Below are 17,324 nucleotides of genomic sequence, written 5' to 3'. Positions count from 1 at the left end.
GCAGAAGAGTTGTATTTTACACTTTTGACTAGTTTTAGCTTAGCTTAGCTTTTTGAGCACATTGTCCTGTGCAGTGTAGAAAAGGTTTCGATACAGCATCTACACCTTTTTTAATAAAATGCATTCGTCAAAAATATCTATAAGTAGTGGAATAACTAATACCATTGTTTGAATCTAAGATTTGTTGGTTTATACCCATTTCATTACTAAATTGTGACTTTTTTTAGGGAAATATACGGGAAATGATTTCACATACAAACATTCTACCAGCCTTAAAGGACTAGAGAGGATAAGGAAGGTGTGGCTCCTTTTGCACAAATGCAAACAAATCTGGTTTTATGTTCTCTTTGCTCTCTCTGGGCCTTACACATATTTGACAATGTGCAGGTTTAAAAAAAAGAAAAGCCAATACACCAACGGCCTTAATTTAATTAAACGACAGCTCCCAGATTAATTTGTCTCAGAGCGCTACTTCTGTGATTGTGGTAAACACTTTACATCCCCTAAAACAACTTTAAAGTAACGTTTGTCTTGATAAAACAGTATAATTAGATTTCAGCAGGAACCTTTGATCACTTGAGAGTGTACACAACTATGGTAAGATGCAGGGCCAGAACGTCCCAGTGGTGCAAAATCCCCTAGGAAATTTTGACCGCAGCATTTTTCTTCAGTTAATCCTTTACTCATATTGTCTGTCAATTGTATCTCCCTTGTGATACTATTTAAAACCCCTGTGCTAGTAAAATCCATGTAGAAAAATGAAATTCCTTTTTATTTTATTTAGAGAGAAATATTTTCTTCCTTACTTTCTTTCATATTTATTGATATAACAATTAACATCCAAACTATATGCAGTCAAATCAGCTTTCAAAACTTTCAAATACAGTTGGAAATGCTAGACTAGAAGATTTAACAAGAAAATCTCATCAGGATATTTTGCCTAAAAAATATATATTTTTTTTCTAATCATGAAAATGTATTTCATTACGGTAGGTTATCTTTAACAATTATAGCTAGCACTCCATGTTGTACCATAATTAATTTCACAGTTAATAATGTCACGTTTCCAGTAATCTCTCGAAGACATATTGAACCTGTAATGGAATAATTATTATCAAGAGACAGGGATTTTTTCTTTCTCTCTCTCTCTTGCGCACAAACAAACACACACTCACACACAATAGCCTCTGTCTATTGGAGGAGACGGTCAACTCAACGCAGCGCTGCTTGCGGTATATTGACATTCATACGGTGACCCGTCTAAAACCTGGATTGATGGCATTGGTTGAATGAATCTTAAATCGATGCGGTCCTGACCACTTGTAAAGCTGCAGCTTCGGCTCAGTCCCAGCCCCCCTGAGCCGCTGTCTGAGCATCACAGCTTGGCGTGTTTTTGAAAAGCCTGCCGAGCGAGACGCACCAATCCATAGCTCCCCTATGGGCTGCGGGGAAGGCACACAGCCCGAGCGCCTCGCCTGTTTGTTGTGCTGCTGAATCTCTGATGCAGACAACACAGCACCGCGGGGTTAGTTTTTCCACAAAAACAAAACAACTAAATGAAAATCCCCGTTTCAATAGAAAAAGGATTCCTTTTCTTTAAAACTGCACTCACACCAGCAATGGATCACATTACAAACGGAATGTGTAATCTTCAATTGACAATGAAGCTGTGTGAGCTCTTAGGGGCAGTTGTTCCTGGACAAAGAGGAGAAAATAATTAGCGTCCACAAATTGTCTTAAAACTTGCACGGCTCTATTTATGGCATTCAGGCTTGTCACCATTTCTGATGACGTTTCTTGTGTTTATTTTTCAACTTTAAGAGTATAGATTTAATAAAATATACGACATGAAAATAAACAAATATAACAAAAAACATTTTCAAGGGAAAAACATCAACAGTACAATATAATGATAACAAATCAATAGAGAGCAGAGGAGATTAAATATTATTTAAACGTTATATTACTCAATCACATGCACTCACTGTCAGTAGCAGTTCCTGCTCGCCATCAGTCCAAGACAGGAAATCCGTCATCTTAGTTTAGACCATTGTTGCTTCTTGTGTGTAGTGTTTTCTGTGTAGACAACCTGCCTTTTCAGGTGCATTAGCATGGATGGACATCATTACCGATATGGAGCTAAAACACCCAAGTGGACTTAAAACACCATTTAAAAGCAAAATGTATTGTTATGGATGTAGCCTTGGAGAATTAGCATCTGGGGTTAAAAAGTTTGCCATCAACATGTGCATGTACTAAATAGAGTTATTCATTCTTGTGTTGACACGAATCATCTAAAAGGATCTTTACAAAGAGGTCCAACATATCCAACATAGGCCGGTTACAGCAGTAAAAACAAGAATAGGACGTCATGAGGTACATAATATTAGGAGGCAATCATGACAGGAAGTTCTCACCATACTATCCGATCCACATCAAAGGCCATGGCGAAAAATAAGATTATATGTATAAAAAAAGATGTAGCAGGCTTTAGGTAGCTCGGTGGGTCAGTATTTTTAAATGCACATGCAAAGCTCTGATTGGTCAACTCTTTTCTCCGACTTGCCAAATAGCTTCCAATGGGCTCAATTATTAAAACGTGGCTTGCTGTTCGTGGACCCGAGCACGACCACAAAAGCTTTCAATGGCCATAGCAGCTGCTCGCGAGTTGGTTAACATTAGAGCGTAAAGAAGGGTGAATATAAAACATAGTTTAATGTCAGTTGGCTGGAAACATAGTTCTGAGCAACTGGACTGCTAACAGCTGCTTAGCACAGTTTTTCCTCCTGTTTCCTTTTCTTTCACAGGATGATGTATCGAAGCTTCCCTGTTAATAGAGCAAACTAAAGGTCGCCACTGCAGCTACAAGGCATTGTCCTTTCACCTGTCACAACATGGAACACATATTAGACAAGTCTACTTTAAAATAACAGCGCTTATGTTGTCATCCTATTTGCTAAATGTTGTGACAAGAGAAGTGTTGGATAACCAGAAAGTCAAAGGACTAAACTGCCAAACTATGAAGCCTATGAAATGTGTTTTGTTATTTAAATATTTTTTTTTGTTCTTATTTTTCTTTCCACTCTTGTGTCTCTTTTGTGCCTCAAGCTGAGTATCAGTGAGCGCAAGGACAAGTCAGTCAGACTTGATACGGCATTGGCGTCAAATCATTTCCGCTCCATGTTGGGATTTGAGCGAGAAGCCCAGTGTCTTATGAAGGCGGCGGCATGCTTTTAATAAATCAGACTTGCACAGGGGCTGCAATGTTACATGCCGCTTGGCTGATTTATTGTCCCTTTGCAAATGTAGAGGGCACCACACTGCCATCACACAGACTAAAAGAGAACCATGGACTTTTAGCCTCAATTTAATTTCCTGTACAAGCTGCTGCCGTACCTGCTTGGTAATACTTTTCTTCATGGCCGCACACACCACTGAGATATAAAGGGACATGTTTTTGCCACCATTTACGAATTTATTTAATTCGTAAATGCGGAGATTGAAAGCATCAGCCTTGCTGATATTTTATAATTCAATTACATTTTAGATGGTGTAATAAACTAGCTCTGCAGTGTCGTTGTCCTATAAAAGAAAATACATTTCTCGTTCTTTTTTTTTTTTCAAATTGAGAGATAGGGTGAGGGTTGAAAAAAGATGGGAAAGTAGTGTGATGTGTATTCTATTTAAAGTCTGATTACATTGCATGACATTCTGCTCCTCAGGACAAGGCATCTGAACCAGAGGAGTAAATAATCATCCCAATTCCCCGACTAATCATAATTGAATATCCTAGGGTTTTGTGCGGAACACCTAATTCATTATTTTCCTTGCAATCTACCGCATATTTCTAATTTTCACAGTATTTGTTGATACGCGGTGATTTGCCACCTCTCATTCACCGCCACCAAATGAATTAGTCATGTCTCAACGAGCGAAAAAATGAGTTTTGGATTTGCGCAGTGAAACTTTGGCAAATGAAAGTCACTTGAGCAGTAAAACATTTGTGCCGATAGAGATTCACAATATGAAAAGTGCACATAGATATCAAGAAACGTGAAGTTAGATTTGAAAGGACGTATAATTCAACAGTAAAAATACAATTTTTAAACATAACTGGTATTAATGAGGAGTAATTGGGAAATATTTTAAATCACATGTGGGGGCCATTAGAGTACAGCATAGCGTGTAGTATTGCAGAATATTAAATGATATTGCATGATAGCAAATCATGTTCCTTAAAATTGCATAATGCATTACACAAGTATTGCAATTTTCTTGTTGCTGCCCTAAAAGACGTGGAGCTAAATTTATAACCCAATTATGAAAATTTGCTTCGATAAACACACATGACAAGAACGTGATATGCTACATGTAGTCCTGTCAGAAAAAGGAAAGTAATTATGAAAACCTTTTCTCTCATTAATAATACTTTTCAGTGGGTTGTGACTTCACATTAGCTCAATGTCAAAATCAGCTCCGGATCGTGCAGCCCCCCTTCAAAAAATCCCCTCCTCTCAAGTTTCATTTCATTCCATTTCTCCTCATTCAATATTTAACTTTGAAAACTCAAACCCTGGATTCAGGAATTAGCATAATAGCCTGTGCATGAGAGGATTCAGTGCATGAATACTGTCATTTTCCATCATTAATATTTGGTCTCGATATTGAATCCAATCAGCCTCTTGGCTATGATAAGGTTTTATTCTATTCAAAGAAAGGAACTTCCTCTTGCTATCTTGTAGCTGTCAGATAGTGGAGATCTTTTCCGCCTTGCTGCGTCCTAATGCCTCCTAAGTGACAGATTGATAGCTCAGTTTGAGGACCATGCCTGTTGTGTCAAACTGAGGAAGGCCGCCTCATCTCCCCTCCATTCAGAACTTGCAAGACAGGAGTGTAAGTCATGAGGAGCACTGGAGCCATTATAACATCATCCTCATCCGTTAGTAAGTGGATTATGGGTCTGGAGAGCTGGCATGCTTTGATATGTGGTTTGGTTTTATTGGCTCGATAAGAGGACGGAGTCCACTTAGTCCTCACTTTGACTCCAAGTAATGCCGAGCATTAAATTGTGCTTTTTCCATATCTTCTATACTAGCCCCTCTATAGATGGCCGCTAATGCAGGTTGATGGGTTTGAATTATATATGTCACTGCGGTAGACTTGATTGAGAACCATTTGAAGTACTTGACGTTTGACATCTTATTCTAGTTTACTCTGTGTTGAATAGACAACGGTGGCACTGAGCATCACATCTGCACTTCAATAGTTATATATATTCATATGCTCAGTTATCAAATGAGAAGGTTTCCATACAGCTGCTCTTTATTTGACCACATTGAACCTCTCTTCTAACGGTAAAGACATTTTGAAACATGACAAGCTATTTTTTTTATATTTTGACAAAATCAAATCACAACTTGACATGTTTACATGACTCTAAATTGCACAAGAATCCTGCCTCCGGTGACAGGTCATCTCTCCCTCATCCTTTTGTTTCCCCCCCACACCACTTTTTTTTCGTCCTTGTCATTTTGAATCAATAGTGATGTCTTGTCTACACAGGTGGTTCTGTGTTTCTATCACACCCGTGCAGCTAACCTACCACCGGTGGAGTGCTTTGAATCTCTCGTCAGGTTACAACTTAAAACACAGAGCTATGGTTGTGTGGACTGTGGATGACCAGCCAGCAACAGTCACGCCTGGATTTCCATCATTTGGGACGATCAGTAACATCAGACAGCTGGGATCTGTTTCTTCTGAACAACAGGGGCCTTGGCGACAGTGAATGTGAGGAGTGATAAGAGGAGGAAGGGGGGTTACATAGAAATATCAGAGAGAAATTGAGTGATCCCTCTCCCAGGACGGACAGGAGTGCAGAAGGTGTCGTGTGTAACAGAGCACATCAGCAAAGCAACGATATTTACGACATTAAAAGAAAATACAGTGTCTAACATAAATGTAGAGATGTATCAATGCATTGTATTTATACATGAAATAAATGAATCACTTCGCTCAGCCTCTTGATACTAATCAGATAAAATACAGTTTTCTTTTTTATTAGTTACTTTTTTGCTGGAAATAGCGTCTTGATACCGATGCAATGCTTTTAATGAAAGAAGGGAGGCTGTACAATAAAGGCAGCGAAATCCTACTTCAAAAAGCTTAAAGAGGCTAAAATGCTTTGTAGAGTTGTGAACTGCAGCAGTTTAGTGAACATTCTTTGTCTCTTGCAAACCTCTTTCCCATCCCATTCAATCCTTTGTCGAGTGTCAAGTTCCAAGGCTGTTCGTTTGTCAAAGAGATGTGGAGTAAAGCATGCAGGGAAATATTCACTTCATTCAATTTGTTGCCTGTTATAAGACGTGCGAGGAGCATTCACTGTGGACTTCATCAATGGCTTTCAAGGTGCAGCAAATGTATTCATTACAGGGCAAATTACTGTGGTCTCACGGATAAAGAGTTCCTGTATGAGTGGCCTGTATCATTTGTTAATGTCCTTGATTATGCAGATTAGGCAAACAAACTATGCAAATAGAAGGCTACTTTTGCCAGAAATTCAAATTGATCAACTTAAATCCCCTGGTTCTATTCAGGCGCTCAAGTCCTAACATATTTGAAAAGGGATTTAAAAAAGAAAAAAGAAATACAGATTTGAATACACGTTTCATTTGATCATATTTACTTAGCATCTTTTCACAACCCTGCTTGTGTGACTGATTCAAATTCTTCACTGCAGGTTTTACTTAACCCTTGGTGTTGTGATTTGTTTGACCTTTGTCATTTTGTTGTAACAGTATGTTTTAAGGAAAACAGAAATGATGTTTTGGATCACTTTGTGTCTTTACTGACTGTGCAACACGTACCCTGACCCAAACATCTGTATCCATTAGGCTTGTACTCGTCTGACTGAGATGGATTCACCCCTTTTTTTCAATTCATCACTGGTGGCAAATTGCTGCAGACTTCCTCTCTTTGAGCTGTCACCTTGACATTTTCATAACTCTCTGACATATTTTCAATTGCACAGAGTATCTGATTTTGATTTCACTTCTCAGCTGGGTAGCATCAGATTAGGCAGGAGCATGGATGCTGTACATGCAACATTAAATCCACATTTCGCTCATGTCTGCATGTTATCTCATCTCCCCTGTCACTTTATGTAAATTATCCCATTCTGTGATAATGTAAATAATGGAATTAGACAAAGAATCACTTAAATCAAACCGTCCAGAAATCTGTTCTCATTGTCCTTATATCTTCCATGTATAAAAACAGATATCAAACTGACATTCACTGTCTCTTTCCTGTGTCTCTTCAGACTGGGCTTTGACTTTGATCCATTTGCTCCTTCTCGGCCAGATTCTCTTGAGTTAGCTCTCGCCTTTTCCACTCTGTCTTTGACTCTCTCCATCTCGCTGTCTCTCTTTCTCTCCACTTTCCGTCTGATTCTGCCTCTGTCCCCTTGCTAACCCTGTCCCCAGGGCAGGCTCAGTGCCCTTCATCTGTCCATCTTATGCCTGTGCCCAGTCCTCTATGCCCATGGGTGGTGGTGGTGGTGGTGGTGTGGATGCTACTGAATCCTTCAACTCCCATAATCTGCCTCACATGTCATAAAAATGTGAAAGGGAATGATTAAAACAATAGTGGTCATGGGAAATGACCCGGTCATATGGTATGAGGCTTCCTGGAGCACATCAAGCATTTGGTTGTTTGTTGCAGAATTGTGGCAGAAGGCTCAGATAGTAGCTTGTCTTCTAAACATGGAAGCAGCTGTATTATTGTAAAATGCAGAATTAAATGGATCGGCAATGCTTGTAATTGATTATCCATGTTGCGTTCAACACTTGCAGCCGAGGCTAATGCCTGTTGTTTTCTTCTGGAAAGGGCTCATGTGATAGGAGCCTGACTAATCAGCAATGCGTACGTTATGAAAAAAAAAATCAGAAAGCGGTTATAAGTGTTTACATCACTGTACTAACATCTCAGTTTCAAACAAAAAAGGTCAGAACTTATTTTTTAGCGCCTCTAAAACTTGCAGTGTGATGTAGCCTAAAAACTAAAAAACCAACGGGGCAACTTTCTGAATGATAAATCCAGTTCATAGAAACTTTTGTCTTAGTTTTGCCAATTATTGCTATTCACCAAGTTGATTTGTTTTCTGAAAATGTTTTTTTGCAGCTAGTGCTGTTAAGAGTTAAGGATTTTGGTCAAATATTGGAGAGTTGTACCTCTTTGGGCTGAATTATTTTTGAGATGTTAAAAAGGGAAACGTCTCTCCCTTATGAGGAGTATGCAAGACCAACCCCTGGCTTTGTGGGCTGGTGTCAGTGAAACAGTCTCCAGGTAAACACTGGAACAAACCAATGAGCTGTTGATATAGTCCTGCTGGGCACCAAACACCACCCACCCACACCAGTACACATTCAGGGATGACATTGTAAACTGGACCGACAGTTATGATACACAATACTAGAAAGGCCAGAGCCGACTGTATCTGCTGAGGAAACGTCGGTCTTTGGGGTTGTGGGGAGGGGGGGGGGGGGGGGTACACTACTTAAGACCTTTTATGACTCTGCGGTGACATCAGCCATTTGTTATGAAGTGGTCTGTTGGGGCTGCGGCATCTCAACAGCAGACAGGAAAAGACTGATTGAAATGGTCAAGAGGGCAGGCTCTGTCCTGCCATGCCCCCTGGATACAGTGGAGGGAGAGGGAGAGATTGGCCAAGTCCTCTTTCCACTGTGACAGCACTGGGCAGCTCCACCTGCAGGGTTCAAAGGGTCGCTCCTGCTGCTGTCAGACTGTACAACAAGCACTGTCCCCAGTAGCCCAGCAGGCGCTCCACCGACACCAGTAGACAAAATGAAGGTGGTCATGTTTCATACCCTTATTTCTCATTAGAAATAGATCCATTTAAATTAAACATGCTATAAAATGTACTTTGATTATGCATGTTTTCTTGCATTCGTATGGAAATAAGTTGTATAGTTTGATTTTAAAAAAAATAACACATTGCTAATAATTGTAAGTATATATAGGCTACACAATGATAACAATGGCTTGGCAGGGGCTCAGAAAGCCTTATTTGCAAGAAAAAAATGATAAAACAGCAAACACTGATATTGTTATTTACCCACTAAGTGGGCGTTGATCAGATAGCGAGCAAACACAAAGAACACAAGCATAAGACCGTAGCAGCTAAGCACTGGCTGCTGTGAAAGCCAGATTATCAAACATGCTCTATCTTGATAAGAGCACCGGCCACCGGCGTAGTATTCACAGGCAAAGCAATGGCATTGAATACAAATCTAGTTTTCAACATTGTTAATATGTCCATGAGCTGTTTATATGTAGGTTACAAGATCTTTATAAGATATCACATTGTCTTGTCCTTTTTTAATGTCAACCATAAAAAGCAAACAGTGAGTCAGAATACAGGATACTTATTTGTAGGAGAAGATGAATGTGATTGGTTCTAATTCCAACACCATTTGATGCTTTAATCTGGCAACAATTTTTGTTCCTCTACAATCTTCAGTTTACTCCCCAATTTCAGCAAATACTTCCACAATGTTATAACCTATCATTAACATTTTTCTGCAATGAACAGGAATTTAAACTTAACAAAGGTGCCCTAGAATATGTGGGGGGAAAAAGCTACACAACCCGTGGAGTCGAATAAGTTCCTGTGCTCAGAAAGAAAAACCACAACTTTGTTTTTATGTAGTTTCATCCTTCTATAACCAAACTGCACAAATTTTCCCAAAGTTGAGAAGTTCCGCTTCAACGAGGTGACATTGATGTCATTACTGTTAGTGTGGATACATTTTGTTCAAACATAGCTAATCACAGGGCATGTGTAGCTTGCTGTGGCTTTTGACCCTGCACACGCTCCAAATTGCCTTAAATTACTAGCAATCAATCAGCAGCTATATTGTGCACTTCCCCGTGCTTTCCTTCAAGGTTAAATGGCTGCACAGAAGCAGGGCAGCCTCTGTCATTTAAAAACACTGTAGGTGTTTTTCATTAAATTCCATCTGAAATGTTTTTGAAATTATACTGCTGTCATCATGACTGACTTTGATTCACATTCTACTTGGCATGAATCTCTGACTCTGTTCTCGCCTTTGAAGCTCTCTCCTTTTTTCTCTCTCTCTCTGCTCCAAATGCCACCCTCCTTCCCTCAGGGCGGGATGATCGCCCTTCTGCTGTCCATCCTGTGTCTGGTCCTGATCCTCTACACCCGCAGGCGCTGGTGCAAACGCCGCCGCATCCCTCAGCCCCAGAAGAGTGCCAGTGCTGAGGCGGCTAATGAGATCCACTACATCCCCTCAGTGCTGATGGGGGGCCAGGCCCGGGAAAGTTTGAGGAACTCCCGGGGTCAGGGGCCAAACTCCAGCGGCACGCTCAGCATCCGGGAGACCCCGATTCTCGACGGGTACAAGTAGGGTTCGAGTGGATGAACGAATGTGAAATGGTTAAACGCAAAGTACCTGGAAGTAACCAGATTGTTAGATGCATAACCGGTGGATGTTGCTTTTCATTCTAAATTTTACAAGAGGAAAGAAATGAGTGAAATTCATCATCCAGACAGTAGAAGTATTTTACTATTATTAAATTATATCAGTCTTAAATGAAATGAGGCTTAACATTACTAAAAGGAATTTTTTGCTTTATGCCACAGAACCATTAGCATTTACAGCACTTGGCAGAAACTTTGCATGTTCAGCATCGGGAAGCGACGCCAATGTTAGCGCTTGTTCTGCTCAGTACATTCTGCCCCAAATTCTCATTTGAAATGCCCCATCAAGCACAATCGCCACTTGTGAGCTTTTCTTTTCTCATTCAGATGAGTCAAGATCATGTGACATTCATTGATATCTACCTCATCCAAAGGTACGAGTACGACATCACCGACCTGCGTCACCATCTGCAGCGGGAATGTATGAACGGCGGTGATGAATTTGCCAGCCAAGTAACCCGCACCCTGGACTCCCTCCAGGGCTGCAACGACAAGAACCATATGGACCTCACGCCTGGTGAGTTGTACGGTAAGGTCCAAATAGGTACACCTGGAAAAAAATCTAAAACAAGCTTGAAGGCCCAATTGTATGGTATCTTTTAGATCAACAAAATGGCTGCACCTTCCATTTCCTCTCTGTCTCAGTTTTTCGTCTGTGAATATGGAGCTTATGTGTACTTTCATCTTGTTTTCCTTCATTCTCCGTTAGCAGCTGTGGTCAGAGGAACATCATGCTGCTCACAGATGCTCTTCTAATCTTCACCTTCACCATGCTTAACATTTTCCTTCCTTATGTCAGCTTTCCTTTCTTTCTCCCATCACTGTTCAGTGGGGCAAGCACAATCACAAACTCCACAATGAGACCAAATATAATATTGTAGAAAGCTGTGATGCTAACTGACAAGGTGCTGACCACGCAGCATCTATGGGTCCTTTTTCATGCTATTTTTAACGATTATTTTAGTGTAATAAATAATACATCTCGTTTCAAAGCTTATTTTTATTCTACCCTTTACAAACCAAAGGGATGTAGGTCTGCATGACATTTACTCCTGCAGTCGAGTTTTAGAAAAGACAAAATCCCTCGAAAATGATCAAATACCAACCAGTGGATGGAAACCCAGAGTGTCTTGATACAGACAAATCCTTAATATAACTAAAGCCATTTGTATGTTGTCAATCTGAGAGAAGCTTTATTTAATGCAGAAATATGGTTTATTTTATTATTGCCCCTCTTACTTACAATAAGCCACTTGCAGGTTCAGATACAGAAACATTCGGTTCTTCTTTTATTGCGCTCATAAAACTTTTTTGATCATTTTAAATTAGAAAGTATCTAGACTGTGCGGCAGAAGCTTCAACTTATCTAATTCATATGCGTTATGTATTTTTCCCTCCTCCGCAGCCCTAACATTTCTTCATAAAAACAAAGTAATAAGATGGGTTGTCAAAAAAGGTTACAGTTGCCTGTACAGGGGAGGGTATTAGAATAGAAGAAAATATATTTTCCAAGCAGGAAACTATATAATTACACTGACGGAAAAAAATTGCAATGATTTAAATGATCTGCATGAAGCCGTAAAAACTAATTGGATTTTTAATGAAATACCTTAACAATGTTTTTTCTTCTCATATAGGTGGGGAGTAAATGGATGTAGACCAGGATTTAAATGTGACTTTCACAATCATGGAAATGTTATCCCTCTGTACAAAAATATCTTTAAAGGGACAAAGCATACTAAGTATGGACTGATCATCTGTTTTCACAGTGTGGCAACGAATCAGTTGCAAGGATCCAAACTGTAGTTACTCTTTCATGGAGGTTATTCATACCACTTTAAGTACTAAAAAGTGTACACATGCTAGTCAAGACTATTGTTTTGGAGAAGATATTTTTAACCCACGCGGATTTGCCCCGTGAAGAAGAATATTTTTTGACTCAGGTATAATGCCTGAAGTCTATTAGCAGCACATTCTATGCTCCGGTTTACCAAGAGATAGTTTATGATGACAGCGCTGTCACACACCGTTCTTGGAAAACCCAAACAGCCCCACCCCAGACGGGATGGAAGCAGATATATCCTGTGCATTATACATTTAAGATGGTTAATGAGATGGAACAGACAATGCTGGTATAGCAGCACCCTGCAGGGAATATAGAACACTTGGTGAGGTCACTTAGAAAATTGAATTTGCACAATAAGAAAAATATATATATATCAGGAAATTTGTTGTGGGTTAGGGTTCACCCTTCTTTTTTCAGTTAACCTATATTTTGATGGTATTTCACGATTAAGTCATGCCTGTTTTCACTTGCCTCAGTAAAAGTAAATCAAGAAGTATAACTGGTAGAATGTGATACCGTCCATTCTGATGGGTTTTAACACATTTAGTGTGACATAAAATGGCTGTTATCTTAGAGTTGCTGCACACAAAAGGTTAATTGGCCGGATATTTGACCCGATTTGCACCTTCTGACAATTGTTAGGGTGATCCCGACTAGAGGCCAGTCAGTGCAGGTTATCTGTCAGAATAACCCTGTTGTTCGAGGGGTTTACAAAATATCTGAATGCTACAGATTGAGTTGGAGCCTCCCCGATCTTGAATTAAATATCAAACATCTGACAATAAAGAAATAGCCAATGAGACAGAGGTGACCAAGAAGCGTCACCAGGCGGATGTTGCCTACTTGTTTTGCTGAAACTAAAAACAACAAATTCCCACCTCACCTCCAGCTCGTGCTGCAAAATCTATAAACCCATTCTGCCTGCTCAGCCATGACTAGATCCAACCCACGACTTTGGTCCTCCTCAATTTTTGTTTTGTTTTCCACACTCCAGCTCAGAAGATGGCTGTAATGCACATACAACCAAAAAAACAGAGGAACAAAAAGAAGAATCACAGAGATTCTACGATGTCTCTCGAATCACCAATGTGAAATTGTTTACTACGAAGGGCAAGTGTGTGGTCTTACATACTGGCCTAATCATCTAGTGTGCAGATTCAAATCATTAAAATATTAAAAATAGGATAAATCTGTAATTCAAATCTGCCTGTTGGAAAACCTCTTGTGTGCACCAGGCCTTACAGTGCCAAGTCTCAGCTTCAATTTGAATATTTTTTACATTAATCTAAATAGAAATATGTGAGAGATACACATGTATTTAACTCACAGTGCCCGAGGTTTATGGATTCATAAGTATTGGGAACCCATACTGCAAAACGTATCTCAGCGGGCTGTGTTGTTTCAATGCAAGTTCATGTACGGCAGAGCTCACACTTGGCTCTGAGTTGATTGAGAGCTGAGAGTTCACAATAGCACTGAGCCGGAGTTGTCTGTCAATGTGAGGAGTATAGAGGTCACCATGCAAGTAAGGAAAATATTCTTGAGGCCAAAACGCTAAAATATTGATCGACAGTATCGCAGATAGTTCGTTTTTCATCTTTAACCACAGATTAAGTCTTAAAAAGAAGTTTACTTTGTCAGCATACTTACATTTGTTAATTAGCTCTAAACTAGCTTAAACTAATAACATAATTGCAGCAATCACAGAAAAAACAACAAACTTCCGTGCAAAATTTCATTGCAATCCAACCAATCTGACCTTCAAATGGACTTGATGGTGGCCCCACAAGAGAAATGAGGGTTCATCCTCTGGGGACCTTAGATATCTGCCAAAAATGTCAAGATAATTTAAGAGAATGTCAAGAGTGTGAGTCTAGTGGTGGTGCAAGATGTAAAAGTCAGCACATCAGCTAAGTCATTTTTCATTCTTCGGGAACCATGAATGATATTTCATCAGAATTCATGTAATAGTGGAGTGACTAGTAGACCGACACAGGGATTGAATTGTCTTTTTCAGTATCGTATCATCATACGATACTTGAAATATTGAATCACCCAGTCAACGTAATGTGCTCTAATGAGAAATTCTCCAGACTACAAAGAGAGAGATTTCAGACTAATGTTATCAGTGACCTTTCTAGGTTGCTGTTCAATCAATGAACCGATAATCAGGCATCATCAACGGCATCAGAAACGTACAGACACTAACAACAAACACGTCCGGCACTGTTTCACATTGTGAATCATTAATAAATTAACAGTTAGTGGTTGTGTTTAGAGTTTCAGACCAACGTGAATTAATATGTAAAAAATATAAACATTACACACAAAGACGTTCTCTCTCTTTCTCTAGCCACACACACACACACACACACACACACACACACACACACACACACACACACACACACACACACACACACACACACACACACACACACACACGTTAGGAAGCAAATGAAAAATAAAACAACTGTGAAGTTTATATGTGATCTGTGGCATGAGGGGACAGTAATATGCACAAATGACATCAATAAGAGGCAAAGGTTCCAAAAATGATCATGGAAAAATTATCCTGAAGATTTATGTGAGTTACTTGCTGATTGAGGTAAATGCTAACAGGCTTTAGAAATGTGTGGTCCAAGTTTTGTAATACTTGCACAACTCAACCACTATGGTGAAGCTTTTAAATTTGTTTGCAGTTTTTGCTGAGCGATTTCAGTCTTGTAACATCTTACAATGTCCCACACTTTGCTGAATTGGGTTTTCGCCTTAGAAAACCCAATTCAACCCCTGCCTGGAAGCATGAATAAAACGAGTGGGGGTCTAATGATTTTATTACAAGAATCCTGTTCATCTTTTTTTAAATTATCCCCGTGTAACGCAATCTCTTAATATTACAAACCGATGATTTCATCCAGTGAGAGTTAAAGGCTTTCTGAATATTCCCTTAATGACTTTTCATTTCATGCCAGCTTTTCTCACTCTTTACTTCTGGCTGTTTGACTCCCCCTGTAAACAACATGCTGGAAGGCTTTTCGTAGCAGTACTGTACTCGCTACATTGAGGTTATGAAACCTCTTCCATCAAGCCAAGAACAAGACATCTTTTTCTCTAAGTGGCTGCTTTGTCAATTTTGAGCGAAAGCTTTCAGTCAGCACAGTTTGTGTCTTCGCTGTTCCCATGTCTTTTTTGTTTCGTCGCGTTTGTAATTAAATACCACTTTGTCTTCCACAGTGAGCGATAACACCAAGCTGGCTCTGATGAACAAATACAAGGACAACATCATCGCCACGAGTCCCATCGACAGCAACCACCAGCAGAACACCTTGCTGCCACACAACACCTCCACCAGCCAGCGCAAGCGTCTCTCCAGCAACACCCGCGGTGAGTCACTCCCTCCCACAGATTTACCCTCTGACAGACCAAAGAAGAAAATAGATCACATTTAACAACGCCGCTCCGTGAGTCTAACCGCTACCAGCAGTAACTATAAGATAAGATACATGTATTGGTCCCAAACACATGCACAGACACACGACATGCAAATGGGGGGAAATTTGTCTTCTGCTTTTGACCCATCTGGTGAACACAGGAGTACACACAGAGCAGTGGGCAGCCATGCACGGGGCCCGGGGAGCAGGTGTTGGGGCAGTAAGGTGCCTTGCTCAGGGGCACTTAGACAGTGGAGTAGGGAGAGTCCTCTTGGACAGATCCAGGTGTTGTCCATCCAGCTATGTTTTTGTTGTCGCACCGTGGAGTCGAACCAGAGACCATCCAGTCTGATTTTCTGCCCATAGTCCAATTTTTCAGCCACTAGTGTGCCTTGCATAGTTACAGTTGGCCAGTTTCACCTAGAGACTCTACATAAACATGGGTGATACATCTCCACCTCCTCTCACTGTACAAAACTTAGCCAAAATGATGTAGATGACGCCATTTAGAGCCAATGATGTTTCATCGCAATTGACACTTGAACGTACATCAGTGTGATAAGAGAGCTCATTTGAAGGAATACTCCTTGCACTTTGAATTTTTTGTTTGTCGCATGTCCTATCTGCCAACATGGAGCATGTTGACCTCTGCTGCAGCTAGCCAACACTTAAAATGACACCAAACATATTTTTAGACTTCTATAACTCAGACAATTTTAAAGGGTAAATCGAGTACTGAAATCAGAGAGATATCAGACCCTCAACTAGTTTAAACCTGGTGGTAGCTTGTTAAAAACTGCCTGTTAGGCCGGAATCATACTATTTTTTTCACCCTGAAATCGGAAGTATTATTTTCGGTCATTAGAATTAGAATTTGATCCAACTTTGACTTTTAGTTTTACACCACCCCCTCACAGACTTGGCGCCAATTCAGTCCATGGTACACTCATATATCTCATGCCCACTATATATAGCTGATATACTTTTTTCATTTAATAAAAATGAATCATCAGGTTATTAGGTTCATCTTGCAGCGACAGTGATCAATGCCCGGCGGTGCATTTTTTTATCACCAAATATTTATCTCACATCGCTCTATAACGAAGACACGTTGAGTCACTGAATCCCACCGCACAGGTTTAATCATTTACAATATTAGGAATGCCCTTTGGGAAACTCCCAAGAAGCCTGGGCCTCTATTTCAAAGCTTATTGGACAAAGGTTATCAATAATAAAGTGAGAAAACACAAAGTTGTGTTAGAAAGTTATTTCAGGACACACAAGCTCTTTGCAGCATCCTGATGATAAACCCAATGTTATGATCCACAATAACCCAAATGTGGGAGTCTTCACATAGTGTGAATGTTGAGTGAATAAACAATTATATACTCCTTTCTCTCTATTGTTTTATTTTCTATCTGCATAATTTTCCTAAGTTACTAACTCATCCTGAACAGGCCAGTGAGAAAACTATGATTTTGGTGCAACTCTCTCATGCTGTAATTAAAAAGGTGGATGAACT

The 17,324-nt window shown here is 39.9% G+C and overlaps 1 protein-coding gene across 1 annotated transcript in view; it reads left to right on the top strand.

The window, feature by feature from the left end:
* The window catches only part of astn1 (astrotactin 1), a 421,252-nt gene that overhangs the window by 86,957 nt on the left and 316,971 nt on the right, over positions 1 to 17,324 (top strand). The window contains exons 3-5 of the mRNA XM_053438754.1: positions 10,188 to 10,438; positions 10,897 to 11,039; positions 15,606 to 15,755. Coding sequence (XP_053294729.1) covers positions 10,188 to 10,438; positions 10,897 to 11,039; positions 15,606 to 15,755 — 544 coding nt within the window. The remainder of the gene's footprint in view (positions 1 to 10,187; positions 10,439 to 10,896; positions 11,040 to 15,605; positions 15,756 to 17,324) is intronic.

This window comes from Pleuronectes platessa, chromosome 13 (genome assembly GCF_947347685.1).
Source record: "Pleuronectes platessa chromosome 13, fPlePla1.1, whole genome shotgun sequence".
Classification (NCBI taxonomy): domain Eukaryota; kingdom Metazoa; phylum Chordata; class Actinopteri; order Pleuronectiformes; family Pleuronectidae; genus Pleuronectes; species Pleuronectes platessa.
Note: the sequence above shows the minus strand (reverse complement) of the source record. Positions and strands in the feature narration are given on the sequence as shown.